General features: G+C 38.2%; 1 protein-coding gene across 2 annotated transcripts in view; it reads left to right on the top strand.

Moving 5' to 3' along the window:
• The window catches only part of LOC106057264 (tyrosine-protein phosphatase non-receptor type 23-like), a 40,703-nt gene that overhangs the window by 14,664 nt on the left and 13,255 nt on the right, over positions 1-12,784 (top strand). For both annotated transcript variants that reach the window (XM_056013826.1, XM_056013825.1), the window contains exons 14-18: positions 10-214; positions 981-1,141; positions 5,328-5,479; positions 6,072-6,265; positions 9,060-11,599. In XM_056013826.1, coding sequence (XP_055869801.1) covers positions 10-214; positions 981-1,141; positions 5,328-5,479; positions 6,072-6,265; positions 9,060-11,599 — 3,252 coding nt within the window. The remainder of the gene's footprint in view (positions 1-9; positions 215-980; positions 1,142-5,327; positions 5,480-6,071; positions 6,266-9,059; positions 11,600-12,784) is intronic.

Below are 12,784 nucleotides of genomic sequence, written 5' to 3'. Positions count from 1 at the left end.
ACATTGCAGAAACAGTATGGCAAGAAGAATCCCAGTGCAGTATTACCTAGACTACAGGAAGAGCTAGCAACTTACAGACAGCGCCACGATGAGGGCAATCAGTTGAATGCAACTCTGCACAAGGCCATGAACACACACACCAACAACTTGAAGATGCTGGTTCTCCACCCTTCAGAGATCAATAATCTCCTCCCGTCTGCCCAGCCAGCACTGTGTATGTATACATACTTGTGTGCCATATGTATACATACTTGTGTGCCATATGCATGCATACTTGTATGCCATATGTATACATACCTGTTTGCATATAGCACACAATGGTTAGATAGTGAGAGTGTTATTTGAGTAATACAATCATAAATTCTAGTTCTACTATCTGACCTGTAAGACATTCAGAAATGAAGATTATTTCATCCTAGTAAAATGGCAGAAGCTGGTGTCATACAGAGTTTGAGCCAGATGCCATCTTGGTGACACTTGAGAGCTTTTACCACATGCCCATTCATCCAGTTGGTCTATTACAAGAACTTGATTTAATAGTTCAACCCTTCAGTAGTACAGGGTAGTCATACATGAAGATAGACAAAATAGCTGTCAACCAATTGAACACAAAGACCGGTGACACCTAGAAACTGCAGCTTGAAAATCAAAGCTTATATCAACTCTGTCTGTCTGTCTGGTAAAAACTTCAATTAGTCAATTAATTATAATTGGTAATTAATTATTTTCTTTTGATATCAAATAAGTGAAATAACGTATACATTATTGTTATATATAGTTATAAGGGTGGAGTTTTTCTCCTTCAGATAAGCTTTTTTTTTAGCTTGTCTATTTACAAAATTGCTATTTGTGTTATAACTCTATGAAGATTCAATTTTTAAAGTACTATTGTATATGTTTCTCATATTTTAGTTCTTTTTTTATTGTCTTCTTTAAGTGTTTGATTACATAATCTCATTATTTTATATTTTTTATTCCAGCTGTTGAACAAGAGGAAATAGTGTCAGAAATAAGGAGGCTACTTCAGAAGGTCAATGAGATGAGGGAACAGAGAAAGGCTCTAGTGGATCAGTTCAGAGAGAAAATCCACAACGATGACATAACCAATGTTCTGGTTACACAGGATATAACAGATAAAGCGGTTAGGATTTACAATTCATTTTCCCATCTTTCACATCATGTAATGGTTTTTGAAGCCGCCATGGTCATGTCCGTGGTGTGTCCATTGCTTTGTTTCTTATATTCAGATTTAGATCTCTAGCTCAATGTTACCATTACCTTCAGCATGCTTGAAATAGATGCCAAGGCTATTAATGGTCATCTGAAGTAACTTTTTGTTTTAAAAATGAAATAAAAAAATTGAATGCACATACATGTAATAAGTATAAATCATTTTAAAAATTAAATTTTGTGTGTAACATGATGTTGCTTCCAATACAAACTACTTTAATTACTTTATTTTATTTACTATTAGTTTCTTCATTTCTTCTGGATAGAGTACAGAGTTTACTTGTGAGTTTGTTCTCCCACTCTTGGCGAGTGTGTCAGCTTTCTCATTTCCTTCTAGGTGTATATGAGCTGGTATCCATTGAATAACAGTTTTTTTGCTGTTGTTGTTGAGCTTTATAAGTGCTGTCCTGAGACTTTTTATATAAGAGTTATCAAGAGTTTTCCAAGCTTTAAAGGGTTGTTTTGGCATCTGTTAGAAAGACAATCTGACTGTGTGGGGAACTTGGATGAATTGCTAGCATGGTAACAGCTAATGCTAGTGCTTCCCTTTCTGCTCTGTGTCTGTCAGAGAGCTCTCCAGTTGCAATGGATTTTTCTAGTTTTTCTCCATCTGCCATTCAATGAGTATTCCAGCTCCTCCTATTGTGGTGGTTTTATGTGATGAGCCGACCGTGTAATCTCTGATCCACTGATTGCTAGGATAATGAGTTTGTAGAAACAGTTCACTATTTCCTTGAGCTCTGTGGAATGTAGTCAGATTTTTTGGTTATATTTTCAATATGGTCTCTTATAGTAGGAAGAGAGCTTTTGTCCCAGGGTGGAGATTCATTATGATGTATCATGGATTCCAGAGTTATTTTTTCAAGTTGGTGTTTCTTTTTAGGGTTAGAGATTCCTGTATGAAACAGAGACGGTTTTTAGTGCCAGTTTTGTGGATTTTTGTTTTAAGTGGGTGCCTCTCCAAGGTTTCCAATTTAGTGAATTGGGAAAGGATTTTTATTTCTCTTCTTTCATCCAGAGAGACCAGGGCAGCGGTTTCCTCCATAGCACATAACTGGAATAGGTCTTTTTCAGGATGTTGTGATTAGCTCCCCAATCTGTGCCAGCTAATTTTTTCATTAGAGATAGTCTCTGGATGCCTTTACTCTGTGTTTTATCTATTTGGTTTTTCCAGGTTAATCTCGGGTCATAGGTGACTTCAAGATATAAAGGACTGTCATTTTTTTCTAAAGCTTCCTTATCTAATGTTAATTTTATTGTTTGTTGTTTTGTTGACAGTGAGACTATGGTATATGTTGATGTTCTTACATATTCTTCTGTGCTAATTAAGGCAAGGTCATGCTGCTTTTAACTTTTCTTGCTAGGTTTTGATTTAGATCGTTTATGAAAATTAGGAAAAGTGTTGGGGATAGGACTCCTCCTTGGGGGACGTAATTTTTTATACCCACTGTGTGACTTCTTTGCCCTTGCATGCAAACTAAAGCTTTTCGATTATTTAGATATTTCTTTATCCAGTTGTACATTCTGTGGGATATATGATGGTGGATTAGCTTGAGTAAGAGCCCTTGTTCCCAGACTTTATCAAATGCTTTTTCTAAGTCGACCCACACAATCGTTGTTGGTTTCTTTTCTTGAAAGCCGTCTTCTATTTCTTGTGTGATGAAGGCGATTTGATCTTCTGTTGATCTTCCTTAGCTTAAGCCAGCCTTGGCTTCAGTGATTAGGTTATTTGACAAGGATCCAAGTGAGTCTGCTATTTACCTCTCTTTCCATAAGTTTGCAAGTACAGCTAGTGAGGCTGATGGGACGGTAGCTATCCAGTTTATTTCTTGGTTTGCCATGCTTTAGTATAGGGATCATAATGGCTTTTTTCCAGATGTTAGGGATTCTTGGCTTGAATACCCAAGTGAAGAAGCATGTCATTAGAAATTTATCTTGTCCCGGGGCTTGTTTTGGTTTGATGACTTTTAGGGCTTCATCTAGTTCCTTCATTTTAAGGTTTGTGGTCATTCCCAAGGAGTAAGCTGGTTTGTTTTCTTTATTTTTTCTTCAATTTCTGAGTTTACATTTTTGTTTCTACTTTCATTGATTTGTATTTGTTCTACGCTTTGGAAATACTTTATGAATTCATTTGCTGCTTCGTGGCCTTTCAGGGGTTTGTTGTCCTTTTCTATAACTATGGGAGTTGTTCTGTTTTCTTCCTGGTTGAGACATTTAGCTATACTTTGTGGCCGTCTCTCTACATTTAGTTGTTGTTTTTTTCATGCCAACTTTTCCTCATAGTGGAAAGGTAATTTTTCCTTTAAACTGTGTTAGCAGCTTTTAGATTTATGTTATTTTCTATACAAGGGTTATTTTCTACTGTGTTTCTAGCTTCAATAGTGGCCTTGTGGAGTTGTTTTAGGTGATCAGACCAGTTAGGAATATAATCTTTTCTTGCTCCTCTAGGAATAGATTCCTTAGCTGATAGGAGGTTTTCTTTGGAGAAATCTGAGTATGACATTAACCCGATTTGATTTGCAGTTTATTGAAGTTGTATATAGGTCTGTGAGCTTTGAGAATAGGTTCCAGTTGGCTTTTTTTGTAGTTCCATCTGGGGATGGTGGAGTTTTCTGATATTTTGAAGGAGGTATCAATACTGATCAATATGGGTCTGTGGTCACTGGTGGTTAGCTGATCTGCAACATCTCTTGTGCACATTTTTGATATGTTGTCAGTTGCAAAGGCGAGATCTGGAGTGGTTGATGTTAGCCAGGCTCTTGAGAAAAAGGTTGGTTTATCCTCAGGTTTATTAGTCTCTTCTTGCCATTCTTTGATTTCTTCTCCCCTGGCGTTGAGTTTTTGGTATCCCCAGCTCTTAGCGTGACTATTCATATCTCCTAAGACAAGACATTCTTCTTGGTCAGATATTTGTTTGTGATCAATCTCTATTTCCTTGTCTGGTGGGAGGTAGCAGTTAAATAAATTAATATTTCCATCTGGGAGAATCAGCTTTGTGCCCATCATTTTTGATTCTGAGGAGTTGGGCAGAGTCATGTCTGTTGTAAGGATGTCATTTTTTATGAGGATGAGGATTCCTCCTTTGGGTCTGTTTTCTCTATCTTGTCTGATGCAGGTGTAGCCTCTAATGGAGAAACATAGATTACTGTTCAAATGAGTTTCCTGGATGCAAGCTACTTCTATTTCTTTCTCATGCAGAAATATTTTTAGAGCTTCTTTGTTCTTTTGGATGCCCTCTGCATTCCATTGTACGATTTTTAGACTTTTGGTCTTGGTGTGTTGGCCAGTAGTATTTACTTTCTTGTCCCTGCTCCTGGCTCCACAGGCAGAGATTGAAGAACCACCAGCTCGCTTGTGTGGGCTCCTTCAAGGCCCCCCTACCTGCATGGCAGGATTCCACAGGCAGGACGAACATCTGTTAGAATCGTTACTGAACTTCATCATAGATGAGGTTGCGTGTCAATGTGTTATGCCCCAGGAGACCCAATGAATCCGTCTTCAGCCTGCTTTTCTATTTAGGTGTGCTCCCATAGCCTTTGATCATCCAAGATCATCTGCAAGGCAACAGGTGTTTATTTTCAGAGTTTTCTCTCCTAGATGAACTGCTATTCCTAGCTAACGAGCTTCATCCACCCGGGTTTAGAGTTAGAGCGCCCTATACTCGCTTTTACAATCATTTCCATGGATTTCTGAGATGTTTTTTAGTGAATATCCTAACCACTGGAATACCCCACCTCATCCTCTATGACTGCAAACCAGTTGATCCAAGGCTGTTTATTTGATAATCACAGCTATCCGACACCTGGGGACGCGCTTGGTAGAAGGTGGTAGCTCCCCCAAGGCTTGGCTTTTGAATTTGGGGGTCCTTCGAAGATGAAGACTGGGATTTTGAATTTCAGAATTTTTAGGGCTCCCCATTGGGTACCTGACTTAAGTTGGGGAAAGAAGAAATAGATGACCTTAACATCCTCTACCCTATAGGTCGCAAGGTCTGAAATGGGAACTTTACACTTTCATTCTACCTAATGTTTTGTTTTCCAGAGGATCCTTTGCACATATTTTATTTATCTCATTGTCTTCTTGCATTTCTCATTCAGAGTGTATTTAGGGAACAACTAAAGAAACATGACCAGGTGGTCACCTACATCAGACAAAACCTTTCAGCTCAGGACAACATTCTCAGGCACCTAACTGATGTCAATGCTAAGTTTGCTTTGATCAGACAGGCTTATATAGAAGCATCTACTAAGTAAGTTCTTTAAACTTATTATAAAGTTCAGTCTGTACCTTAGCAATTAGTGAACTAGACATAATGCTACATTCACTTTTTTGTCTTCTTTTTTGTCTTCTTTTTCTTGATTACTTCTGTGTTAATTGGTAGTTGTGGTGCAATTGAGTTGCTTTTTATTTTTATGTGAGCTCAGCATGTCATAAGCTCATTTTATTTTGTGTCCCATCAGTCATGGGAGATTCAAGTGGATATATTCTGATGAGAAGAATTTCATTGAATAAAGCCAAGAAATACTGTTGTGGAATTGTATTTGTTAATGGTTAGTTTCAGTCTTGTTTGCTTTGAGGCATTGTGTAATCTTCCTTCTATGCTCAAGCTAATCACGGTGTCAGACTTGTCTCAGGTTGAGCGTTTTCCTGAATGGTTCTACAAAATTAAAAAAATTTCTACTTAATTCTGCAGTACTTAAATTCTTCTTTTAAAAATTCATGTTTTGAAATTTTTTAAAATGTTTATTATTTTTATAATTATAATTATTCTTATCACATAAAAAATATTATTGCCATTATATTTAACTTCAATAATACTATGTTGTTGTTGTTTGTTTCAGGCGAGACAAGGCTGTACAAGATTTGATTCTGTCCTATGAGAAGTATGAAGAATTGCTGGCCAAGTCACAGAAAGGTGTTGACTACTACAAGAAGCTGCTAGAGAATGTTTCCAAAACTTTGGAGCGTTGCCGCAGTGAGTGCAAGGTGCGCCATGAAGAGAGGGAGATGTTGCTTACCAAGTTTGCACCTAAAGGTAACCTTCTTCTCTTACATTGGTAGGGAAAAGAAAGAAAATGAGAGACTATTGAAATAGTGCAAACTTTTAAATACCTTGGTACTATCCTAGACCATAAACTAAATTTTACTGCAAATACTGATTATATCAGCAAAAAAGGGCAGCAAAGATTACGATTACTGAGAAAACTGTCCTCGTTTAATGTTAGTGAAAAGGCCTTAGCTATGTTTTATCACGCTCACATCTGCAATATTTTAAGCTTTAATATGACTGTCTAGTATGGCAATCTGAGTATTAAAAATAAAAATAAACTCCATAGAATCCTAAATGCTGCTGGTAAAGTAATGGGCAAAAAACAAACCCCATTTTGGCAGCTGTTTGAGACAAACATCCATAAAAAAGCTAAAAAGATTCTAGAAATAAAAATCACCCTTTGGGTCAAGATTTTGTGATTTTACCATCACAAAAGAGATACAAGACACTGATAGCAAAGACAGACACAAACACTCTTTTGTTCCCCTGGCATTCAAATCATTACATAGAAACAATTTGATATAAACTTTTCACATTAAAATTATGAGTGAGTCAGGTGTGAATGTACATTTTGTTTTTTTCTAGTTACAATGTTTTGTTTTGTGTAATGCACAAATTGTAAGGCAAATTTCCTTACAGACAATAAAGATTATTATTATTATTACTAGTCGACCCACGGCGTACCTTTAACCGTTATTTTGCAGGGCCGGCCTTAGGCCCCTATGTGACCGCAGTGTGCCCCGCACTATCAAAGGACCCGCGCTAATTCTAGGTGTAAATTATTAATTTAAACAGTTTTATAACTTATAACAAAATATACGAAAAAGTCATGGAAATATCCGATAATTATTAAAATCTTTTGAAAACTCAAAAAAAAAATTGCAGAAATAAGAGAGTAATCTTTCCTTTACTTCTTCTTCTTGTCCAAACTCTGAGGGAAGAAGAAAATTATATATATAGATTATTATTTAAATAAATAAATAAATTATGGCTTTTATATAGCACTACTTTCATACTTATAGCATGCTCAGAGTGCTATGGTCCAATCTCATTTGTGGGCCCATTTGGGGAGGGGGGTGTCTGGGAGAAAATTTTCCATGCTGCCTTTAGGCGCTCTGTAAACAGAACTCTGCTCAAGTCCCCTCCATAGGAAGCCAAATCCAAGTTTAAGCTTACTTGACCTCTCGACCACACTTCCCACACATTTGTTCATTCTGTCTATTTGAAGAAAGATTGTTAGTTCAATCCACTACTGCAGTAAAAAGAAAATGAAGAGGAACACATAAAATTGTAGAACCCCAGATTGTAGTAAAGGCAAAGATTGTAGTAAAGGCAAAGATTGTAGTAAGATCAAAGATTGTAGTAAAGGCAAAGATTGTAGTAAAGGCAAAGATTGTAGTAAAGGCAAAGATTGTAGTAAGAGCAAAGATTGTAGTAAGATCAAAGATTGTAGTAAAGGCAAAGATTGTAGTAAGATCAAAGATTGTAGTAAAGGCAAAGATTGTAGTAAGATCAAAGATTGTAGTAAAGGCAAAGATTGTAGTAAGATCAAAGATTGTAGTAAAGGCAAAGATTGTAGTAAGATCAAAGATTGTAGTAAAGGCAAAGATTGTAGTAAGATCAAAGATTGTAGTAAAGGCAAAGATTGTAGTTAGATCAAAGATTGTAGTAAGATCAAAGATTGTAGTAAGATCAAAGATTGTAGTAAGAGCAAAGATTGTTGTAAGGGCAAAGATTGTAGTAAGAGCAAAGATTGTAGTAAGAGCAAAGCAAAGATTGTAGTAAGAGCAAAGATTGTAGTAAAAGCAAAGCAAAGATTGTAGTAAGAGCAAAGCAAAGATTGTAGTAAGGGTAAAGATTGTAGTAAGAGCAAAGCAAAGATTGTAGTAAGAGCAAAGATTGTTGTAAGGGCAAAGATTGTAGTAAGAGCAAAGATTGTAGTAAGAGCAAAGATTGTAGTAAGAGCAAAGATTGTAGTAAGAGCAAAGCAAAGATTGTAGTAAGGGTAAAGATTGTAGTAAGAGCAAAGCAAAGATTGTAGTAAGAGCAAAGATTGTTGTAAGGGCAAAGATTGTAGTAAGAGCAAAGATTGTTGTAAGGGCAAAGATTGTAGTAAGAGCAAAGATTGTAGTTAGAGCAAAGATTGTAGTAAGAGCAAAGATTGTCAACCATGAGTGCATCTCAAATAGACTAATTGCAGAACAAAGAATAAATCAGATTGTTCTAAGAGCCAATGGGAGCCAAGTTTGTTGTGGGAAAAAAATGAATTAAATACAGTTATAGTTGTAACAAGGGACAGGGTGGCTGACTGATTAAGCACTTGGCTTCTGAACCTGTGGTACTGGGTTTGAATCTTGGTGAAGACTTGAGATTTTGAATTTCAGGATTTTTATTTTAGGGCACCCCTGAGTCCACCCAACTTTAATGGGTACCTGACTTAAGTAGGGGAAAGTAAAGGCGTTTGGTCATTGTGCTGGCCACATGACACCCTGCTCATTAACCCTTGGCCAAAGAACATCATCTGCCCTATAGATCACCATGTCTGAAAGGAGAACTTTTTTTTACTTAAAGTTGTAATAACTAGTATAGTAAACTAATACTATTTATTTACACAACTTATTATACATTTTATTTTTTTTCTTGCATAACATGTAATGGATATAATTAGTTTTGTTATTTATAGTTATAATGAGAATTCAGAAAGTTCAAAATTGAGTTTTAAGAATAAATAAAGAAGGATGGTTGTATTTTTATAAGTTTTATTTTTATTATTTGGCAGTTCCTGCACCATCTCGGCCATTAGCTCCTAAACCTGGTTCCAATACTGAGGCACCTTCATCCTCCTCGACCAACCCTGAACCTAATCTGAACCCATACTTACCAGATGAAGACTTCTCCTCATTACCTTCCTTAGACATGCACTCCTCTGTTGCCTTTCAGAGTTTGCCCCACAGCTTTGAAGGTCCCAAGCTGAAGGACTTTTTGCCATTCATGAAACCCAGGAGTTTTGGACCTAAAGGTGGAGCACCATCCCCTCCAGTTGCTCCAGAAAATCCTTCCTTGGAGTATGGGGGTGATCAGGGCTACCATGGCTTAGATCCAAGCCTGGCTTCTGTCCTACCTGCCACACTGGCTCAGTATTTGGCTTCAAAGTCTTCTGGGATTTCCACGATGGCAGGAGGAGCACGACACACTCCATCCCCACAGAGTTCAGGACATGGATCTCCACGTCATTCATCAGCCAGTGTTATGCAACCTGGCTCTTACTTACCAAATTCTTCTTTAGACACAGCAACACTTCCTCCAGTCCCTTCACTACCACAGAATATGCAGGCCCCTAATAGATATAATCCTGTTGACCATGGTAGTATGTCAGAACAATTTAGACAGTATTCAGTGAGTTCTGTGCAACCAGGGAGCCAGGTCAATGCACCTCTTGGAATCTCCCAGCAACAGCAGCCTTCCAACCCAATGAACATTGTTTCATCCATTAGACAACCCATTGTCTCTCCAGCTCTAAGCTCTTTCAACCAAGCTCAGCCACATGCAGCTTTTTCACAACCCTCAGATATGGAGAAGTACCCTCTACAGATGCCCCCACACCAACCCATGCCTCCTCAGTCAGGTTATGGGCAAGCTCAGGATGTAAATAAAACCCAGTATCAAAATTTCAATGCTCATCTGGGTTATCCAGGGACCTCCAATCAAAGTGGTCAGAAGCCTTTTATAGATCAGGGTCACACTCCTTTAAGCCATTCCAATAATCCACAAGGGCAGAGTCTTCCTGGGCAAATGGCACCAAATCAAGGATATGCCCCACAAACTTCAGGAGTAATGGGACAAAATCAGGGATATTTTCCTCAAGGTCCAGGGCATTTGATGCAACCCCACGGATACATTGCACAGGGGTCAGGGCAAATGGCACAAAATCAGGGATATGTTACACAAGGACTAGGGCAGATTGCAGCTGGTCAAGGGACAATGCAACCAGTTTCTTTGCAAACACCTAGTCAGATTACAGCTGGTTCAGGACAAGTTTCATCTATTCAAGCCCCCACTTATCCATCACATTCTAGTCAATCTTTCGGCAATATGAACTACAATGTTCAGCATCAGAATCCTGTTTCTTCATTGGGAGACAAGATTTCCAGCAATAGTTTTCAGAGCTATCAGAATTTTCAACCAGGTATGCAACCTCAGTACCTTCCCACTGGACAACAAACTTATCAGTCAGGAGTAGCTCAGCAAACCAATTCCCCACACCAGAGTCCAACAAAGAATGCAGATTATAGTAAGCAGATTCCTGTGGTGGGACCCATGCAGGGGTTAAGACCAGGAGAACCATGTCAGCCATGGCTGCCTTCATCCCAGCCATCCCAATATCAGACCTCTACCTACCAGAATCAGACTAGCCAGCCTTTTAGTGCTGTCCCTCAGACTGCCATCAGTGCAGGAAATCAGTTCCAAAACCAATTTCAAGGTAATCAGAGTCTAACACAGAAAGGTCAAGGCCAGACTTACTATCAAGCCATGAATCAGCCACAGCAGCCTTATAGTTCTAACATTCCTACAAGCCAACAGGTTCTAGCACCGACTCAGCCTGGTCAGCCAATTTCCACACAGCAATCTGCTGGTTTTCAACAGCCTGTTCATATATCCCAGCAGGCTGTGGCAGGAACTTTTCAACCTCTTCAGCAACCATTACAGGCAGGGGGTCATGGTCAAATGCAACAATTGACCTCTCAGACTCAGCAGTTTCCACAGCAATTGGCATTCCAGCCTTTGCAGAATCCTGGTCAGCAACATGGGCCAACCCCACCTCCTCATCAGTCCAGTCAGTCTGGACAGATAGCTCCAATGCATCAGCTGCCTAGACAGATGGCCCCAATGCCTCAGCAGTCTGGGCAGATGGCCCCACTACCTCAGCAGCCAGGGCAGATGCCCCCAATGCCTCAGCAACTAGGGCAGATAGCCCCAATGCCTCAGCAACCTGGACACATGGCACCAATGCCTCACCAGCCTGGACACATGGCTCCAATGCCTCAGCAACCAGGGAAGTTGGCCTCAATGCCTCAGCAACCTGGACAGATTACCCCAATGCCTCAGCAGCTTGGGCAGATTGCCCCAATTTCTCAATCTAATCAGGTGCCCCCGCAGTCTAGACAACTAGTGACACCTCCACAATCCCAGCCGTTCTCCCAGCAACCACAACCAACACACATTCAGACTTTGCCAGCTCATCCGTTTCAACAACAACCAGTGGCATTAGGACATTATGGTGGACAGCCTGTTCTACAGCCTCAGGGCTTTACTTCAAATGTAAGTTTTACTTTTACAATACTTTTAAAAAAATTAGCACAATACATTTTTAAAAAAATACCCTTATCTGTAGCCAGTTTTAGTCACTATTTTAATCACAGATTTGACTTTTTTTTTTTTAACTCAGTTTATCATGCTAAAAAAAAGCCTGTGGTATGCATATCTAGTTAACATATTAAAACAAATAAGTCCAGTTCATTGCCTGGACATTAATATATTAAAAATAATTAAAGAATTATGTTCATATAGATTTCTGTAACAGCTCTCTGTTGTCTGCACATTCTGAGTTTTCTCTTTATCAATATTTTTCTTATAATTTTGTTTGTTGTAAGTCAAAAGAAAGTGAATCTGTTTCTGGCACATGGTTATTTATAGTTTAAACTACATATCTAAACATATTTAAATCATGAGAAAAAAAAAAGCTTTGATAATTAAAATACAAATTGATTTTTTTTGTGTGTTATCTTATTTTATTCCATCACTTAAACATGTCTGAAAGTCTGAAGTTTGTCTATTTAATTTTGTTCTCCTTTGCTTTTTAAAAATAAAAAAATTGCACGTCTTGTTAGAAAAACATAAATGGCTCAGGAATGTTCAAATGGTTTGGCTCCAGTCTGAAAATGGAATCATTGTAGCAGTGAAGTCTTCTTTGTTCTCATTGGAGTGTTCAGATGACTAGACCAATACATGAGATGAACTGTGCAGTGGTTTCCAAATCAGGGAGCTCTCCATATAGTTTTCTTTCTATTGGGGTGTTTTGGGGCCAGTGTCTTATTCGGGCCTCTTGGTAAAGAGAGTGAAGTCTGATATAATGGAAAAAAGTGTGAAGAAAACCTTCCTGTAAATGTGAATCTAAAGACTTGACCACAAGAACAAATAAGCAAAAGGAAAATTGTTGCTATTCTAATCCTCTTCAGTAATCATGCTGATTCATTTAGAAAGCCTAGTCAGACATTTCATACATACTGTTAGTTCTTCTTATCTGCCTCAAGCTTACATAATAATAAACATGTCCCAAATACTAGGATAGACTCAGGCACAACATATATTTGCCCCTTAAGAATTCTTTTGTTATAAGTCAAAGAGTCATGCTTTCTTTTAATGATACCTTAATATATAATAGTCTTACTTAGACTTGAATGTTGAAAGAGGTACTGGAAATAACACAATATATCAGAATATATT

This window comes from Biomphalaria glabrata, chromosome 16 (genome assembly GCF_947242115.1).
Source record: "Biomphalaria glabrata chromosome 16, xgBioGlab47.1, whole genome shotgun sequence".
In the NCBI taxonomy this organism is placed as follows: Eukaryota; Metazoa; Mollusca; class Gastropoda; family Planorbidae; genus Biomphalaria; species Biomphalaria glabrata.
The sequence above is the reverse complement of the archived record's forward strand: the minus strand, read 5'-3'. Positions and strand labels throughout refer to the sequence as shown.